Source organism: Arvicanthis niloticus, chromosome 3, assembly GCF_011762505.2.
Source record: "Arvicanthis niloticus isolate mArvNil1 chromosome 3, mArvNil1.pat.X, whole genome shotgun sequence".
Taxonomy (NCBI): Eukaryota; Metazoa; Chordata; class Mammalia; order Rodentia; family Muridae; genus Arvicanthis; species Arvicanthis niloticus.
Window position 1 is genome coordinate 64825842 of NC_047660.1, and position 19553 is coordinate 64845394.

General features: G+C 45.6%; 2 protein-coding genes across 9 annotated transcripts in view; one reads left to right on the top strand and one right to left on the bottom strand.

Annotated features, from left to right (window-relative positions):
* Positions 1–1577: 1577 nt before the first annotated feature.
* Positions 1578–4613, bottom strand: Mrpl52 (mitochondrial ribosomal protein L52). 3 transcript variants are annotated; one of them, XM_076931033.1, is made up of 5 exons: positions 4466–4613; positions 4335–4392; positions 4191–4258; positions 2555–2626; positions 1578–1745 (listed from the first exon to the last, which is right to left on the bottom strand). In XM_076931033.1, exons 1-5 carry the CDS (start codon positions 4602–4604, stop codon positions 1648–1650), a joined length of 435 nt encoding a protein of 144 aa, XP_076787148.1. In that variant the 5' UTR covers positions 4605–4613; the 3' UTR covers positions 1578–1647. The 3 variants fall into 3 exon arrangements, with proteins under 3 accessions (XP_076787148.1, XP_034354045.2, XP_034354046.1); XM_034498154.2 differs by having other exon boundaries at positions 2562–2626; positions 4335–4395; positions 4466–4604; XM_034498155.2 differs by having other exon boundaries at positions 2562–2626; positions 4466–4575.
* An 8478-nt stretch (positions 4614–13091) lies between these two features.
* Slc7a7 (solute carrier family 7 member 7) overlaps positions 13092–19553 on the top strand; it is a 47862-nt gene continuing 41400 nt past the window's right edge. The window contains exons 1-3 of one of the 6 annotated variants that reach the window (XM_076931025.1): positions 13092–13228; positions 14006–14187; positions 17880–17935. Coding sequence is in view for 2 of the 6 variants with exons in the window: in XM_076931021.1 (XP_076787136.1) it covers positions 14160–14187 (28 nt within the window). In the remaining 4 variants the exon portion in view is untranslated. Of the gene's footprint in view, positions 13229–14005; positions 14188–16612; positions 16747–17620; positions 17719–17879; positions 17936–19553 lie in introns of those variants that run through there. The other 5 variants (XM_076931021.1, XM_076931022.1, XM_076931027.1 and 2 more) reach the window with 5 other exon arrangements.

Sequence of the window (19553 nt, forward strand, 5' to 3'; positions counted from 1 at the left end):
ATTTGGAGGCCCACCCCTTTATTAATGGGTTTTTAAATCTGGCTGTTCCATTAAGTGTGAATTGCCTGGGTAGGAAAAGGGTTCAAGGTCACAGGATTGGGTGAAGTCAGACAAAAGTTTGATGAAATTTGTTAGAAGAGGAAGGATTGGAAGGTAGGATTTTGGAGTTTCCTTCAGTCTTTACAGTGGAGATAGTTCCTTTGAGAGCAGCTTCCGTGATGGCTGGGCTGGAGAACAAAAGGAGGCAGGCAGGGAAGAGGGAGGACGGCTGCGCTGGCCACGATAGAGGGAGATAGATAAGAGGCTGAGAACTGCATCTGGGAAAACACCAAGCGGTGGGACAGAGGCAGGAAAAGTGTGGGAGACAGAAAACTCGACCATCAGCGAAATGTAAGATCCAAGAATTGCATTTGGTCAGCGAGAGGAAGGCAGCGGGGAGAGGGAAGGAAAGCAAGCAAGGGAAGCGGTAAGGGAAGGGGGAGGAGTAAGGCCAGGTAGGAAGCTCCAGAGATCCACCACCACTAGCTTTGTGGTGGAAGATGGGAGCCAAACATCTAGCATTGGAATGGGAACAAAGGTCCTTGCCTCCAGAATCCAAGGGAGGGCTCATGATCAATAAAATGAACGGTTGCTGGGTCATGGGCAGCAACATTGTGTGTGGGGGTGGGGAAGTACAGGGCCCTTTAGCCTCTGGAATTTAGTCTGATCATAACTCCTTCAGCAGAAGACTCCAAGTTTAACCCTTCCTATGAGGCCTTCCAGTGCGGGTGTCTCCTGGATCACTAGCTGCTTGTTAAGAAAGGGACTTTTGCCAGGTGAGGTGGCACGTGGCTTTAAATCCAGATAGAGGCAGGAGGATCTTTGTGATTACAAGGCAGCTTCGTCTACCTGGCTAGTTTCAGGACAGCCAGAGCTATTGTGAGACCCTGACTCAAAAAGGAAAAACAACAACAACAACCACCACCACCACCACCCCCCCCCAAAAAAAAAAAAACCTCAGATGAAAAGGCCTTTTCAGAACATTTATTGAGCTGGGCAGTGGTGGCACACACCTTTAAATCCCAGCACTTGGAGGCAGAGGCAGGTGGATTTCTGAGTTCGAGGTCAGCCTGGTCTACAAAGTGAGTTCCAGGACAGCCAGGGCTACAAAGAGAAACCCTGTCTTGGAAAAACAAACAAACAAACAAACAAACAGAAGAAACCATTTGTTGAATGACAACTGTATGCATCTGAGCTGTGTATGGGCTATTAGTGATATGAGCATGAGGGTAGACCAGGAAAACTGCTGCTGCCCTTCTTCTCATGAGCAGTGGTGGGTGGTGGTGTGCTTAGCCTTTGTAAGGCTCTGGGCACATTCTTCAGCACCAGGGGCAAAATGATCCCAGAGCAAGGTCTGGCTGAGCTGGGATGGAGTGAGGACTAAGGGCACCAAGCCAAGCCTCGCAGGCAGTGATTTTTTAGTTGCTCCTGGTGCCTGAGGTCTTTGGCTATCAATGCAAATGGCAGGAAAAATGACTTGATTCTACCTGGGATAAAGCATTCAGATAGTAGAAAAGAAAGGCAGAGAGAGGCTGGGAAAGTGAGACAGGAGCTGCTTTTTATTGATTTGGAAGTGGGCTTCTCAGTAAAATCCCTTTAGGTTTAAGATCATGTTCCTGCTTCCTTTCTTCCTCCAATTTCTGCTGCCTGAGTTTCCATGCCTGTAATCCAGCATCCATTTCCTGTGTCAGCAGTACAACTCGTCTCTGAAACAGACAGGAAAAGAGTGAGTAACATCTGGGGCTCAAGCATATGTACCATTGAGCAGACATCCTTTCTTCCCCAAAGCCACGCGTTCAGCTGGATATTACTGCTTCATTCTGACAACGGGAAGCCAGGAGCACCTGCTGTTGCTGTGAGTGCCCCATGCCAGTCTTTCCTTCTCACAGTACTAGTAAAACATTTGGCCTGGACCAGGTAGAGTGATACATCTTTTGATCCTAGTACCAGGAAGGTAAAGGGAGGCCCATCTCTTGTGAGTTTGAGGCTGGCCTGGTCTACATGCCTCATTGAAAGAAAAAAAAAAAAAAAAAAAAAAACAAAGAAAAGAAAAGAAAAGAAAAGAAAAGAAAGAAAGAAAGAAAGAAAGTAAGTTAGTTGGGTGTAAGGACTGGAGAAAGAGCTGCTACTGGTGGGCTTGTCTATCAGTCAGGAAGCCCTGGATTTTCTCCTAAGCACTGCCAAACAGTAAAGTGCAACACAACTTACAACAGATTCTAACTTATGGGTCTGAAGAGATGGCTCAGAGGTTAAAGAATACTTTCTGCTCTTGCATGGGACCCAGGTTCAACTCCCAATAGGCACCCCAGAGTTCACAACCATCTGTAATTTCAGTTCCAGGGGATCTGACATCCTTCTCTGACCACTACAGGTATCATGAACACATATGATAAACATACATTGATACAGGCAAAACACATACACATAAAATAAAAATCAATCTTAAAGAAAACAAAGATAAATGATGATTTAAAATTCCCCCCCCTCCACTTATAAACATAGGTGGAGTTCCAACCACTCACTGCAAGCTTCTCCCTTTGAGCTTTTCTTCGAAGTTGGCCTTTCATTGGGGGAGCAGGGCGGCCATCTACAGACAAAAGCAAAAGAAAGGCAAAGTGTTAAATGTGGTCTGGGCATCTTGTCCAAACAAGTGTGATAGGATTTAGAGAAGAGTCCCCTCTTCCAGTTCACACTGAGTGTGGCTGAGGTGGGTGGTGGTGTGAGGCCCTAGGTTCAGGTCCCAGTTCTGCTCACCAAAAATACTGGAGAGGATCCTAGTTCACAACAACTGAAACTGATCTAATGTCAATGGTGAGGTACAACAGAATCATGAAAATGACTTCCAAGGCACGTCTTCCCATCTTAGCATGGACCTAGGGTCATCTGCCTTGCTGAATTCACATTTATATTCAGAAACCTTTCTTTTTTTTTTTTTATGATTTTTTTTTTTTTTTTTTTTTTTTTTTTTTTTTTTTTTTTTTTTTTCGAGACAGGGTTTCTCTGTATAGCGTTGGCTGTCCTGGAACTCACTCGGTAGACCAGGCTGGCCTCGAACTCAGAAATCCGCCTGCCTCTGCCTCCCAAGTGCTGGGATTAAAGGCATGTGCCACCACTGCCCAGCGAGAAACCTTTCTCTCAAAGTGAGTCTTTGCTAAACTTCATCCCACTGTATAATGAAATGCAGGCATTTCCACCACCCCCCCCTTTTGATTTTTGAGGCAGGGTCTCACTATGTAGCCAAGGCATCCTCTACCTCTCGGTGCTTTTGCCACCTGAGTGCTGACTGCAGGCCTGCATCATTACTCTTCTTAAAGTTTGTTTTTTAAAAGTTTTATTTTCATGTGATTGGGTGTTTTGCTTGCATGTATGTCTGTGCACCGTGTGGGTGCCTGGTACAGGTGAAGTAAAAAGATGACGTCAGATCCCGTGGAGTTACAAGCAATTGTGAGTCACCCTGTGGGTGAAGAACAGCCACTCCATTGGAGGCATCTCTCCAACCCACAAGCTTTTTTTTTTTTTTTTTTTTTTTAAAAAAAAGAGGAAAAACGTCTCTGTATTGAGTCTCCCATCTTCAGACTTGTAGGGATCTTTGGTTTTCTTTTCAGCAGCTCTTCAAAGAATTCATTGTGTATTTGTAATCAGATTCTCAAAATACACTCATCACACATGTCCGTCCCCTTCTGAGAGGATAAAAGTCACTCACACTTCCAGCCCCAGGACAGCACAAGTTAGTATTACCATAAGGTAATCTTCAGGACATGATCCTCTACAGCTTATTTTCCTTAGCCAATTTACTTACTATCTATCTATCTATCTATCTATCTATCTATCTATCTATCTATCTATCTATCTATCTAATCTATCTATCTATTGCTACACAGGGTCTCAATCTGTGGTTCAGGATAATCAGGGATTCCCTACATAGCACTAACCTCACAGCAATCCCTCTGCCTCAGCTCTCCAAAGCTAAAACTTCAGAAGTGAATTAACAACGGGCTACGTATTCAGGTATTCAGGCAAAATTACAGCTCCAGTTCTCGATCTCTTTCCTATGTAAAAGGGTCAATGTTTTCCCAGACACGCCCCCCAATCCCTACCGGGGTGGTCTCTCAGAGGAAAAAGAAAAAAAAAACTGTGACATCAAGGCTCACCCGCGAAAGACCAGTCAGGAAGCTCCGTGAGGGGCCCATAGCCAGAAGGGTTGGCAGCCAGCCCCTGCCTAGGTGGGGGGGAAACACAGTGGGTGAGGACGCGGCGGGATGTCAGGTCCCGCCGCGCCCCCGCCCGGCACTCACTGGAGTCGCCACTGGCTGCCGGCCCGCGCGACCACGCTGCAGTGCAACCTCCGGACACCTACTGGAAGAGCAGGGAGTTAGAGGGCTGGTCGCCCCGCGACTCCCGGGTCCCCAACCCCACAATCACTCACTGGATAGCCAGGTCCCTAAGGTAGCCATGCCGGAGCAGGGAGCCGGAAGTAGGCGTGGCCCCGGTAGCCACGCGGGACGCTGCCGGGAAAACCGGAAGCCGACATCTTGAATGTGGTTTTCAATTGTGGGTCCCACCATCTTGGGTCATCGTACGGAAATGAGAGTCAGCTGCGGGCTGGGTGTTCTGGACAGGAGGAACGGTCCCGCGCGTGCATCTGCACCCTCCGAGGTGGTCGAGATGCCTGTGACCGAATCTTCGCAGCTGTTTCCAAGACCATTCCTGGACGTTCTTCAGACTTTGGAATTTAGGGTAACTCACAAGTGCCACGTCCAAGGAACTTCATTGTGCAGCCTTCTGCATCATTTTAACGTTTGCTTTCTGATCATGATATGATCAAGTGTAGAACGAGTCTGGAAAATTTGGTTCTCATCCAAAAGAATCGAAGAAGTAACGAATGGTTTAGGAGATTGTTAAAGATAGCTAAAAACAGTCCAGATAAGGCACTGAGTCTAGGGAAGACAAATGGTCACAGACATGACTAATAGTACATCCCAATGTTGGGAAAGGAAGTATATGTTATTTGCAAGAATATGTATGTAAATACAGATCTGAGGACACTGTTAAACTTTTTTTTTTTTTTTGAGGAAGTTGTACTGGTTTCAATTTTTTTTTTTTTTTTAATTTTTTTGAGACAGAGTCTCACCATGTAACTGTGGTACTCAGTATGTAGACTAGGCTGGCTTCAAACTCACAGATATGCATCTGCCTCTGCTCCTGAATGCAGAGATAGAAGGTGACTCTGATTCCAATTTTTCAAGAGCATCCACCACACATTCTCATGAGTTAAGTATACTTTGAGGGGTCCAAACCTAAAAACTGAACTCTGAAGTGCTCCAAAATCAAACTTGTTGAATCCAAGCGTGATGCTACAATGGAAAGTTACATACCCGAAGTCATGATGGAATTTTAGTCAAAAAAGCAGGTGCACTAAGGGCTGGTAATGGTGCAGTGGTGGAGCATGCTCAGACTGTGGATTCATCTCCAACATACACAAAAATAACATCCAACATGAAAGAATTTAATGCTTAGAATTCAGGTCTCTCCCCAACATACAATATATATTCAAGTGTTCCCAAATCAGGCATTTCTGTATTAAGGGCCCAGGAGTTGGACAGATTTCCTGATAGGCAGACAGATAAGACCATGACTAGATAATGATGAATTTCCAAGATGTCTGGCTTCTTCCTCTCCTACCCTGAGACAAAAGCCTGACAGCATAAACCAAGGACCTTGTGGGCTTTTTTTCTCCCTTCCAGTGGACCTCCTGCTAATGGTGACTCCAGAAATTCAAGGCTGGATCCATACATGATACAAAACAGTTGTGGGCCAATCATCCATCCTATTTTTCACTAAACTGACCAACCCTAAATTAGGGGAGGAAAACTTCAGAGACTTAAAAACCCCAGCCTTAGAGAAGAGACTGGATTTTCAGTTTTCTGAGTCCCCCTTCTTGGCTTTGCAAAGGCACTTTTCTCTCTGTGGGTCTGATGCATGTATGTGTTCCTTCACCCTTCAAAAAAGCCTTTCTTCCACTGCTGATTCTGTCTGCTCTGTTTTCTCCACTGTTTCCTGTCACATTTGAGGTTTTCCTGCCTTTTAATTTTTTAGTTGGCAGTGTAAACAAGATTGACCAAGACCCGCGATGCTAACAATACCAAGCATTTCAAATAAAGGATACTCAGCCTATACGCTAGAGCTGCCTTTCTCCCCACCACCCCTTTTGAGATGGGGATCTTGCTAGGTAGCTCTGGATCACCCAGTACCTGCAAGGTAGCCTTGGCTACCCTCACTGTTCCTGCATCAAACCTTAGAATGCTGGGATTACCAGTTTGTACCACTGTACCTGGCTTTATTTACTCTTTGATATTTATTTCTGCCTTTGAGGAACTCATCTTTCCTTCCTTTTCTCTTTCTATTTTCTCCATCTCTCCTCCCAAACCTTTCCTGCTCCCATTATGAGACAGGGTCTTCTTCTGTAACCAAGCTTGGTTTAGAAACTCTTGAATTCTTGGTTCTTTGTTACAGGATATTTGATTATTACACATAGAAAACCTAATTGTTAACAAAATATAGAAGCTTAGATATTGGTTTGTCAGATGCAGTTAGGTGTGTCCTGAAGAGATGCAGTTAGGGTTGGCCTCTAAAGCCTCAAACAGATAGGAAGATGCTAAAGAATAGGAAGGTCTACCGATTTTAAGGCAAAATGCTTGGGAGATGTCTTGTGGTCTTTACTCTATGACTCTAGGTCTAGGTCAAGTCAAATGGATGGCCTCGAGTTGCTTAAACTGTCCTTGAACTCTGTATCTCAAAGTGGCCCAAATAACTAGGAGTAGAGGACTGGCTTCTGTTTAGTGACTTGGCTCTGAGCCCCCTTACAGTGAAGATGTGAAGGTGGCCTGGTTCAGCCTGCCGAGAGTGTAGGGAAGGAGCTAGAGGCTTCTTTTACTGCAATTGGACCTTCAGTAGCTCTTTCTTTGGGCTTGGAAGAGCTTTAGTTAGGGAAGGAGCTCCAGGTAAGAGAAGAATTTCTCAGGGCTTGCAGAAGTCACAGAGAAGCAGCTGTCAGGACACAGGTGAAACAGGATTCTAGGGAAGAGAGCTCAGGAGCCCTCTTGGGTTTGGAAGAGCTCAAGAGAAAAGTGAACTAGCTCGGTAGTATGACAAAGAGAGATTTCTAAGGAGCTAGCAGTTTAGTTGTAGGACCAGGCCCATAAATAGATATTTTGTATATAGTTAAGAAAATAAAGTTACCTCCCTGAGCTAGCAGGAGTTCTCACCTCCCATGTCTCTATTGGTATAAATATTAAGTAAATAAATAAATAAATATTACAGTTCTGAAAATATTTCAAGGGTGGTAATGTATGCCAAAATCCTTTATGACAAAACTACATTACAGGGTTGCTGGGCTAGAGTGGTGTGATGGCCTGTCTTCCGATATATCGAGTCTGTCATTTCCTTCTGCAAGACTGGGGAGTTTTTATCCTGGAAGTGTTTCAGAGTTGTGCTTTGGAAGAAGGGAAGGGTGGATCCTGGTTTAAGAAATAAAAACTGGGGACTGGAGAGATGACTTTAAGAGCATTGACTGCTCTTACAGAGGTCTTGAGTTCAAAGCCCAGCAATCACATGGTTGCTCACAACCGTCTAAAATGGGATCTGGTGCCCTCTTCTGGCCTGCAGGCAAAATGCTGTATACATAAATTTGTCTTAAAAAAAACACAAAGTGATAACAAAATGATGCAGGATGGGACTGAACTAAAAGGACAGAGTGAAGAACAAAAGGAACTTAACTAGATGCTGCAGATTGCACCCCTCCACCCCCACCCAAAATAAAACAAGGGAGAGCAGGCCTGGAGACCAAATGCACTTGGGAGGTGGGAGTAGGGGATGAGTTCCAGACCAGCCTTTGGTACAGAAACCCTGTCTGGAAAATTAAAACAAAACACTACCACAAAGTGTATGAAGTGTGGAACTACTATGACATAAACCCCCTCCCTTTTTTGAGATGGGGTCTCAGTAGCCTAGGCTAGCTTAGAGCTCATTGTGTGGTCTAGGCTTCAAATTTGCAGTGATATCTTAGCTGAACCTCCTTCTGTGTGCTGAGATTACATGTGAGAGCCAGTGTGCCTGACCCCGTCCTTTATTTTTTTTAACTTGAGACAAGAGTCTCTCTTAAGTTGCTCAAACTGGCCTTGAACTCTGTATCTCAAGATGGCCTGCCCCATCTCTCATCTCCCAAATAACTAGGAGTAGAGGTCTGTTGCTTTTTTTTTTTTTTTTTCTTTTGTGGTCGGAGGTCTTGAACATGCTAGGGAGGGTCTCTACCCCTCAGCACCACACACTTATTTTTCTTTTCTAAAGATGTATTTTATGTGTATTGATGTTTTGCCTATATGTATGTCCATGTACCATGTATGTCCATGTACCATGTATATGTCTTGTGCCCATGGAAGCCAGAAGAAGGCTTGAGATCCCATGGAACTGGAGTTACAGATCATTGAGAGCCCTCACTTGGGTTCTGGGAATCAAACCAACCCCTACAAGGATGCTTTCAACCACCAGTCATTTCTCCAGGTTCTTCTCTACATTTACTTTTCAAAGACACTTCTACTGCTCTTGCAAAGGACCGAGTTTGAGTCTCAGAACCCATAGTAAGCACCTCAGAATCGCCTGTAACTCTTGCTTCAGGGAATCTGACCCATCTAGCCTCTGAGGGCCCCTCAAATGTACACACACACACACACACACACACACACACACACACACACACTTAAAATTTACATATGCTTTTCTTACGGAACCTACAAAGGAGATTAGATAGCTTTGGAGCAATAACTGTATAGCTTTTCTTGAAGTTTTTAAGACTTTAAGATAGAAACAAATGTGGCCGTTGGGGTAGAAGACTCGGTGACAGAATGTGTATTTGCCATTTGTGAGGCCCCGGCTTCATCTTAGCAGCACACACACAAACTTGAACAAAGTGATCTTGGAGTTTCTTTTTCTTTTTTTTTTTTTAGGAAGTGTTAGAATAAAGAAAGTGACACTGTTTCCAAATGTGTATTGCTAAGCCTCTGGCCCCAAGGCAGCACTAGAATTCCATAGTTTTCCGCTGAGAGGGCAGGGTGCCCTAAAAGCTGGAAGAACAGGGTGAGACTCAACGTTCTGCAGTAACAAGCAAGGTGATAGCCATGTGCTAGCACCGTTGCTACATATGGGAGTCTGATCAGCAGCTCTCCTGTCTCTTGGTAGGTCACACAGAATACTATCAGATGGCAAAATCAAAGTGATGGAAGTGTCTTTGGGTGAGTAAAACATGGACAATAAAACATGCAAAGATGGGCATGTGTGCCAGGAGTGGTAGCACCAGCTTTTACTCACAGCTCTCAGGAGGCAGAGGCAGGCAGATCTCTGAATTTGAGGCCAGCTTGTTCTATGTAGTGAGTTCCAGGCCAGCGCAGGCTGCACAGTGATATCCTATCAAACAAAACATTAAAAGTCATTCAACAGAACAAGAGCTGGAGGATTTGGGGGAGGGGGACAGACAGGAAATTTGATGAGAACTATAAAGTCTGGGAAGAGAAAGGCAAGTCCTGCTTTTGACATGGCTAATTTGATGTAGCAGAGGTGTAAGCTATGGGTTATAAACAGACTGCAGCTGGGTGGTGGTGGCTCATTTAGAGGCAGAGGTAGGTAGATCTCTGAGTTTGAAGCCAACCTGTTCTACAAAGTTCCAGTACAACCAGGGTTACTTAGAGAAACCTGACTTGGAAAAACAATAAACAAACAAATAGACTGCTGGCATTGCCACCATTCTTTATAAAATGTTTATTTTTATCAATATGTGTGTATCTTGAGTGTGTGTATGTGCACCATGTGTGGGCAGGAGCCCTTGGAGGTCAAAAGAGGTCATCAGAGCCCCTGGAACTGGAGTTACAGGTGGTTTCAAGCTGCCATGTGAGTGCTAGGAATTGAACCTGGGTCTTCTGCAAAAGCAGTGAGTTTTCTTAACTGCTGAGCCATCTCTCTAGTGCACCAGCTTTTGAACTTTATGGAACAGTTGAGTCTGGCATCTGCACAGCCTTCTTGAATGACTTATCCAGCCTTGTCACACAGGAAACTGGCTCTGTCTTGTCACACTGAATATGTTCTGTACTTCATCTGAGAACAAGGGAACCGAGAGCTATGGAAAAATTGAGCTTGAGATGCCTGTGTTTTGTCTCCTAGACTTCTTTGCCTTTCACGACCATTAGGTCCCATATAGAAAACATAGAGCTTTAGCATTTTGTTACACACTCACGTCTCCCACCCCCAATGTTACCCCAATACCTCCCTGTTCCATAGGTCTAGACACCATTACTTTTGCTCAAGAGCATTGTTCTGAGAAATTAGATGCCTTTTTTGCTACTGATTTTTTTTTTTAAAGTCATAATCAGAAATTCAACTTTGCCGTTCAGTTAGAGTTGGAGGAGAATATGGAAACCAAAGGACTGCATCAAGAGCTCAGAGATCCACGGAGATCTGTGCACAGATGGGCTGGAGGGCTATGTCCAGAGGAACAGTCTGCTGCTTCAGATTCACACAAGCTGGAGTATCAGAACCGTTTAAGTGGGCAATGGTGAGCTTTATGTTGGCCTTGCTGTTCTGGTCTGAAGGCATTCCCTGGCTTCGGCAATACTGGATTTCACCTTCCTGAAGATTGCAGGCTTGCCATATAGCCATCCAGGCACTCAGGAAGTATAGATAAGAACCTGGGAGACATCTGTGTTTGGTTCAGCATTTTTGATGGGCCAGATGCTGCACATGAACTTGTGGCCTTGACCATGAATCCTGAGCTAATTCTGTGTGAGAGAGAGAAGGCTTTGTAACCAAGTCTTCCCCCCAGTGTCAGAGCACAAAAGCTCATCACCAGTGACAATATTGAAGATCGTGGTGGTGGTGAGGGGTGAGGGCTAGGGTCAGCTAGCTCTCCAGATCCCCCACTTTTGAGACAGTTATGTAGGGTAGGCTGACCTTGAACTTACAGATGCCCTCTTACCTCAGCCTCCAGAGTGCTTACAAGCTAGTGCCATCATGGCTACTTATTCTTAAACTGTCTGTTGAATATATATATATATATATATATATATATATATATATATATAATTAAACTGTCTTATTCTTAAACTGTTGATTATATATATATATATATATAATATGTATTATTCTTTTTCAGAGCTATCAAATGTCTGCTAAATTAGTAGTAGATCAATTCTACTAAATGACCCAGCTTCAAGATAAGTCAGCTATGAATACATTCTTTCTTGCCTACCCATCGAGACCTTTGCCTCCCAGGTGCTGGGATTAAAGGCATGTGCCACCTGGAACATTTGTTCTTGTTATTTATTTTAAGAATCTACTATGTGTGTGTTCATGTGCCTGAGTGCATGTATGTGTGCCATCTTCATGCATGAGCCCTGGACATTAGAAGAAGGTATTGGATCCTCTGGAATTGGAGTTACAGGTGGTTGTAAGCCAGCATGTGGGTGCTAAGAAATGGACCTTGGTCCTCTGCAAGAGCAGTAAGCTCTCTAAACAATCGAGCCATCTTTCTAGCCCCAACTGTGACATCTCTTAAACAGTGTGTGCTTTTTCACTTGGTTTGTCTTAAAGGTGGGTAGGCAATGTTGGCTTTTAAAAAACTGCCAAAGGCAGGCACGGAGGCCCACACCTTTGATCCCAGCACTAAGGAGGCAAAAGGGAGAGTGGATCATTGTTACTTTGAGGCCAGCCTGGTCTACATACAATGAGGACTTTCAAAGTGAGAACCCACTCTTCCCCCAAAAGGCAAGGCTGAATTATGCAAGAAAAATGATTTACAAACCTCTGTTTAGCAGGAACCTCCACAAAGCAGATCTATATTCTTTTGTATTCTATTTACTGAGACAGAACTACTTGCAAAGTAGTTCAGGCTGGTCTCTAGTATAGGATTCTCCTGTCTCAGCCTCACACGTACTAGCATTCCAAGCCTCCCGCATCTGCTCTGCTCCAGATTCTTTAATAAGTAAATCTATGGGAACCAGTGAGATGGTTTAGTAGGTAAAAATACTCCTATGTAAACCCGAAAGCCTAAGTTCAATCCCCTGAACCTACTGAACGTTCCCTTTGATCTCCACACTTACTGTGGTATACATGCACTTGCATTTACACATATAAACCATAAGCATCACACACACACACACACACACACACACACATGCGCACACACACATGCGTACAAGTACCAATGAATAAAACGTTTTAAACAATTATGTAGCTGGGAAGATGGGCCAGTGGGTAAAGGCACTTGCTAAACAAACATGAGGACCCAAGTTTGAGTCTCTAGCAGCTACCTCAACAATAAAGATTGGCTCACTGAGAACTAGGCAAGTCCCAGAAGCTTGCTGGTCTGGATAGCCTTACTAAAATGGTGAGCTTCAGGCCCAGTGAGAAGCTCTCTCTGTCTCAAGCGAATAAGAAGAGTATTAAAAGAAGACTCCTAAGGTACTCCTTTGACTGTCCGGAACTCATGCACGCTGGGCAAGTGCGCCTAAAGAGCCATTATCACTCTGGTCTTTCAAAAACCTTTTCTTCTTTTTCTTTTCTGAGAATGGATGGCCTTCAACTTGCTATGTAGCCAAAGATGACTTTGAACTTCTGATCCTCATGTCTTCACCTCCTAAGTGCTGGAATTACAAGCATGTACCGCCTTGTCAAATTCAGAGCTCCCATCTGTCTCTGCTTGGGTTTGATGAAAGGTTCACTGGGAAAGTTCAGTCTTCACATCACCCTTGCAGCCGCTATTTTTGGTTAAGTGCTGCCTCCTGGCGACTACTCAGAACACCTTCGGGGCACCGTGGCCACTTTCTTTAATTTGGGACCTAGAAGCTGATGCAACAGCTCCCCCGAGGGGGCGGAGAGTCAGAACACGGAGGCAGGCCGAGATAAAGTCCGGGAGACCCCTCCCCCCCAGCTGCAAGCTTGCACCGCCCCTGTCCCCCGCAGTCCCGGGGGCTTCCCGGCCTGGGTTCCTCCGGAGCTTCAGCCAGCTCTTCGGTTGGAGGCAGGGACTGTCTAGGGTTGGAATTTTTGGTCAGACCGCCGTCTGGCTGACAGCTCGGGCTGGATTGGGAGGGAGGGAAGGAAGAGGAAGCTGAGTGTTCCTGGGGCAGAGGACACCTCTCTAAGGGTATCCGCAGTCATTTTCATTCCCCGGGGACTCATCGTGTAGGCGCGGGCCCGGGCTGAGTGTCGGCTTGCAGGGTCTCAGGGTTCTCAGACCTTTGCTTCCTTTGCGGTCATTCTCCACGGTTCCTTATTCTAGAGCTTCTTAGATAAAAGGGAAAGAGCCCAGCCCTGGACGGCGCCTGCCCATTCGAGGGCAAGCCCTGTGATTGTGGCTAGGTTGAGTCTTGAGCGGCCTATATTTTAGCGCTGCAGACCAAGAGAAAGACGCAACAAATAAGAGAGGTGCAGGACGGGGCCCCAGTGAAATGAGAGTAGCTGGGGAGGAAGCGTGGGAGAGAGGCAAAGGCGAGCCTGCTGGTGGAGGGGGATGGGCCGCATCTAAATGAGGGTCTCCAGGAAAAACGTTAGGTGTGGGCCTTTTAGTTTTTCCATTAGCTAAACATGTCAGTTTCATTTCTGGTGTGCATGTATGTTGAGTCTGGTGTGTGTGTCTGTGTGGCGGGGGCGGTGCTTGTTTGTGCCTGTGCACACCTGGCATCAGAGGATGCAAAGGTATATTCCCTTGAGACAAGGTCTGAGTGAGCACTCTTCCTGTTTCCACTCATAGTAGCTTTTTACCGGGGAGCTGGGATTAGAACTCAGGTCTTACTTCTTGGGCAGCCATCAATCTTAGCTACTTAGCCATTTCACCCACGGAATCATCTGTTCTCCCCGAACTCTTCCCTCCTTTCACTTTTCCTTCATCTTCTCTATTTTTTTTTTTCTTTTTTGGAAACAGGTTCTTTGCAGTCTAGACTAACCTTGGACTCATTATGTATTGAGGCTGGCCTTGAACTCCAGATCTTTCTGCCTTCACATTTCAAAAGCTGAGTTTGAATGACCATGCCTTGCCCCAACCTTCACATGCTTCCACCTGCACCAGCTGTTAAGAGATGGAACCCAGGCTCCCGAGCTTGCTAGGTAAGTCCTGCCACCAGGTCTGAAAAGTCAAGTTCACACTGTTTTAGGCCTATCAGTAAAAATGAAAACCACACTCTTTTCCCTTAAATGTATCAAAATGGGAGAGATTAAGTGTCTGTGAATTCTCCTTACTGGAAATAACCTAAGGGTAGAGAATGGGTTGGTTCTGAAGCTAAGGGTAGTAACACTGGGTGGCCTGGAGGGCAAATTCAAGGACCCACCCAGGAGGCCAGCCCCAGCCAGCCGGAAATCAAAGAGAGACAGTAGAGCCGGTATTGTGTTCTCTCTCTCTCTCTCTCTCTCTCTCTCTCTCTCTCTCTCTCTCTCTCTCTTTTCTCGCTCTCTCCCTCTCCTTTCTTTTACATGTATTGGTGGTTTGTGTGAGGTCCCCCACCTTCTTAGGGTACAACAGGAGAGCAGAGCTCTTATGATGCTTATCTGCTCTTGGCTGAGATGATGACAAACAAATAGCACCAGGAATGAAAAATATCACAGAGAAGAATGTTCCCAGCAGGGAGAACAGTCAAACAGTCAAACAGACATTGCAAAAGCTCTGTGGTGGGAGTGAGGTTGTGTGGTCCCAGCTCTCGAGAGGCCGCCTCTGTGAGGGGAAAGCAGGGCCAGCTCTGTCTCTCTTCCTGTGAACCTCCCTCACTGACAACCTGGACTTGTCCCCAGAGTAAGATTAAAGGGCAGGTCAGCCAGGAAGTGGCCTGGGATCTAAGAGAACATCACAATTTTCCTTGGAATACTTCTGATTTGGTGCCAGTGAATTCTGATCTCTGCCTTTTGGTAACATATAACTCGATTCCCTGTCTAGGGATGCAATCACAGTTCTTTTTAACGTTTACTTTATTATTTTTTTGTGTGTATCCATGCTATGTGTGGGTACTGCACTTGAATGCAAGAGCCTGTAGGGGCCAGAAGAGGGTGTCAGATGACCTGGAGGTCCTGACTGCCTGATGTGCCTGAGGTGGCTCTAGAATAGCAGTACTTGCCATCTCTCTAGTCCCCAGTCAGAATCCTGGGCTCCTTATCTGGACCAGATCTGGAGTAATTTACAGAACAGATGACTGCCCAAAGGCAGCAGTCACACCTGGATTGTGCAAATACTTCTTGTACTGTCAAGTGCCACTCCCCTGGACGGAGGTTTGTGTCGTCTACATTTTCAGTTGGTTAATGTGCCTGCCAAGAGGCATCTTCTGGAAATTATATTTCTGATTCTAAATATAATATAAAGAGGCTCATCTAGTTTAAAATTTCATTTATTTTTTTATGTACCTTGGTGTTTTGCCTGCATGTGTGTCTGTGTGAGGGTGTCAGATCCCCTGGCACAGGAGTTACAGGCAGTTGTGAGCTGCCGTGTGGGTGCTGGGAATTGAGTCTAGGTCCTCTGAAAGAGCAGCCAGTGTTCTTAATCTCTGAGCCATCTCTCCAGCTCCTTATACATTTTTTTAAATTAGTGTGTGTGTGTGTGTGTGTGTCCACAGTGCATGTGTGGAAGCCAGAGGACAGCTGTGCTTTTTTTTTTTTTTTTTCTGAGACAAAGTTTCCCTGTCTGTCCTTGAACTCACTATGTAGGCTAGTCTGGGTTCAAACTCACAGGAACTCATAGTCATCTGTCTGTGCTGGGAATAGAGGATTATACCTTAAAACACTGTGTGTGGCCAGAGGACACCTTTTGGGAGTTGCTTTTTTCCCTTTCCTTGTGGGTTTCAGGGCTTAGATGAGCTTGTCAGGTTTTGAAGGCAAGCAGTTTTGCCTGCAGAAACATCTCCCTAGTCCTCTCCTTGTTTTCAGCCCAGGGTCACATTTTCTCCATTTCTGCAAAGTAAACATTTAACAGATTTTTAAGTAACAGTGGTTTGAAAGGCTGCCAACTTTAGGAATGTGCCCAGGGTGGCACAGGCCTAGTTGGTTTTTACCTAATAACTCAGACCCATTGACAACTCCTCAGCCAATTAGAGATCTGAGCTGGGAGCTCCCTCGCTGGTATCTGGGTACAAACACGTCTGTACCCACAGGTGGCCTCCTTGGTATGTTTTAGAGGCTGAATGGCACACACTTGAGATAGGACTGCAGAGCTTCACTGGCCTCATGGTGGGATCTTGAGACCAAAGGCAGTAAGCACAGAAGGTAGGGCTGGAGAGTTAGGACACAGAGTGGAGGAGAGGCAGAGAGGGGCTCAGGAGGGGACTTTCCTTTGCAAGTACACTTAAATACTCAACAAGCCAGGGCAACAAGGAAAGCTATGGGCTGAGATGAGGAGGAGGAGCCCAAAGGAGAAGATGCCTGGGTGCCAGCGGGCTCTGAGGTCCTCCCTGTCTGATCAGGCAGTCTCAGCTCCAGCTCGTCCTCTGGCCCCTCCCCACCGCCGGCCAGAGTCACACATGTGTTTTCCTGTTTTCCATTTTGGTCCCAGGCACCCTCTGCCTTTTCTGCTCCTCTCTGTCAACAGCTGCTGAAGTCACACCCCCCCGATTCTCTTAACTACCACCCCTCACCCCAGTGTGCTGCTAGCCCCCTCCTCCCTGCACTTGCCCAGAGGTCTCCAGACAGGTAAGAGGCGGGGAAGCAAGGAAAGTGGATGTGTAGGAAGCAAGGAGGAGGATGGGGTACCTGAAAATTGGCCAAAATGAGAGGAAGAACCTTATTTCTTGGCCCCTTGCCCTGGCACTGTCTAGGTAGAGCGCTCTGCCGGAGACTTCAGCTTTAGTTAATGCAAGCTCTGGTCAGAACAGTAAACAGTTTCTTTTTTTAATTTACTTTTTTTTTTTTTTTTTTTTTTTTTTTTTTTTTTTTTTTTTTTAAGGGACGGTTTTAGCTATAGTGGAATATAGAAAAACAAGTGGAGAACTGGAGAGGGAGGGGCTGAGCAGCTATGGAGGCCTGATGAGGAGTCCACCTACACTAGCATGTATCTGTTTTGTTTCTGGTGTTGAGGGAGGCAACACAGACCAGCTGAAGAGCGGAAGGCAAGCCCTGGGGTCTCTCCGGGAGAAAGTGTGTTCTCACAGTCTAGACTCTGAACTGTGTGTAGGTTCCTGGAGGAAGGGCATGTCTGGTGTTTCTGTTGAAGCATGCAGCATGGTAGTTCAGCACTGGCTGACTGCTCTGTCAGGTACTCCACGCCTGGGCTTCTGCCGCTTGCTCCCTAGAAGCCCTGGATTGGAAACTTCTTTAGGCTGTAGAATGAGTGGTTTTTTTTTTTTTTCTCCTGGAATAGCCGTGATGTCCTTAGAGATGAGCACAGCAAAAGAAAGGGAAAATGACAAGCAGTGTGTCAGCTTCTGTAAAATCTGCTCTGGCAGACTTCCTCCAGGAGATCCTAGGGGACGCTGCTTTCCCAGGCTGTCTGTGGTGGAAGCGCTTACAGCGAGAGCCAAAAGTGGTGTCTTCTTGCCTTTGGTGCTAGGCAGTGGTGAGCAAAGAGGGGACATCTCCATGAATGGCAGTCTGTAGAGGGGACATCTCCTGATTGCAGAGGGCTACTGGCAGTTGGGAAGAGGATTCCATTTGTTGTACTTCCTGGTGAGACCACTAGGGCATGCTGTTTGCTGGGGTGTGGGTTCCATCCATCCTTAAATTCCTTAAGGATTTCACTGGTTTTTATTGTTGTATGTTTGTTTGTTTGCCAGCCATGAGCTTAACCTCATGGATCCTCACATCCTTCTGTCCTTTCTTCTTTCCAGGGATTCACATCTGAGTCTGTGCTCCACTGATGGCAAGTGCATTTTGATTCTAAAAGGCAGGTGTCTTGATGTGTACTTCTGTGTCTTCAATAGAAGTCACAGCACTCTGGGTAGACATTGTCACCTCTCATTCTCACTCAAAATGACAATGGGAGGTGCAGCCGGAAGGCAGTCACAGGCTTCCGCCCTTGCTGTCCCCTAAAGACTGCAGATTGCTTTCCAATCTAATCTTACTCTGCTCTAGGTAACTCATTGGGGAGCCACCTGGAGTGGTTTCCTGTCTAAAGGGATGGTCAAGTAACCAGAGACAATGGAGGGCCAGAGAGCTGGAAGCTGAGGAGACAGCTTATCTCTGTGATCTTTGCTGCCTGCCTCCTCCACTTTGGCACCCTGCAGAGTGTATAGTACCTGCCTCCTGGCTGCATACAGTGTAGTGCGCTTACACACTGAAATGCACAGTGGTGTGTCTAGCCTGGACAAGAACTCAGGCAATGTTAGCACTACCTTCATAGATGCGTTTCAGGGGATGCTGGGAGAACAGGGACAGTGTCTTCAAGATGGATTTCAGATGTAGGGCTGTCTTGTGAGAAACATAATCTTTAAATTTTTTTAAAAATTCATTTTTATGTGTATAGGTAGGTGTTTTGCCTGCATGTGTGTTTGTGTACCATATGTGTATTATTAGTCGCTATGGAGTCCAGAAGAGGGCATCAAATCTCCTGAAACTGGAGTTGTGAGCTGCCATGTGGGTGCTGGGTATGGAGCCTGTGTCTTCTCAAGAACAATTAGTACACTTAACTGCTGAACCATCTCTCTGTGCTCAAGCATGGTCTTTGGGAGGCCTAAGCCCAGCATTCCATCTTGGTTTATCTAAAAAAAAAAAAAAAAAAAAAAAAAAAAATAAGGGGCCTGAGTGGGAAGGTGAGTGAGCATAGAGACGAACTGTCTCAGTATATTTCTGTAGAATAACCAAAGAGGGGAAGAAAGGGTAGAAGAAGGGACAGACAGGGGGTTTCAGAACAGGTAGACTATCAAAAAAGGCTCAATAACTAGAGTTAAAGTAGATTATAAAGGTAGAATACAACTGTGATTTTCAAATTAGAACCTTTTCTGTTTATTTTGGGCCTGTCTAGCATAGCTCAGTGAAACCTTATTTCCACACTCTTTTTGTGCATGGTCATAGGTAAGCACTCTACCATTAAAGCTATATTCCAGCTTTCCGTGTGTGTGTGTGTGTGTGTGTGTGTTTATTATTTTAGTTTTTTGACACAGGGTTTCCCTGTGTAGCCCTGGCTGCCGTAGAGCCCACTCTGCAGACCAGGCTGGCCTTGAATTCAGAAAGCTGCCTTCCTCTGCCTCCTGAGTGCTGGGTTTAAAAGTGTGTACCGGCATGCCCGGCTAATTTTTTTTTATTATAGTGTGTGTGCATGGGACGTGACACTCAGAGAACAGTAGGAAGTTTTCTTCTCCTTCCATTGTGGGCTTCGTCTTGGCAGCACCTCTCCCCACTTTTTTGACATGGGGGTTTCACTCTGTAGCCCAGTCTGGCCTTAACTAAATAGGATCCTCCTGTCTCAGCCTTCTGAGTAGTGGGATTACAGGTATGAGCCAATCGCATCTGGGCCTCCATATCTTTTTTTTTTTATTATTTATTTTTTATTTTTTTTATTTTTA

What these genes read in the sequence shown, in the direction of transcription:
- Mrpl52 (XM_034498154.2), bottom strand. Translation starts at nt 4,604, where the DNA reads ATGGTGGGACCCACAATTGAAAACCACATTCAAGATGTCGGCTTCCGG. An exon ending in CTTAGGGACCTGGCTATCCA is followed by an intron (nt 4,396 to 4,465) that starts GTGAGTGATTGT and finishes CTGCTCTTCCAG; the next exon opens with TAGGTGTCCGGAGGTTGCAC. An exon ending in CTCAAAGGGAGAAGCTTGCA is followed by an intron (nt 1,746 to 2,561) that starts GTGAGTGGTTGG and finishes TGTCTGTTTCAG; the next exon opens with AGACGAGTTGTACTGCTGAC.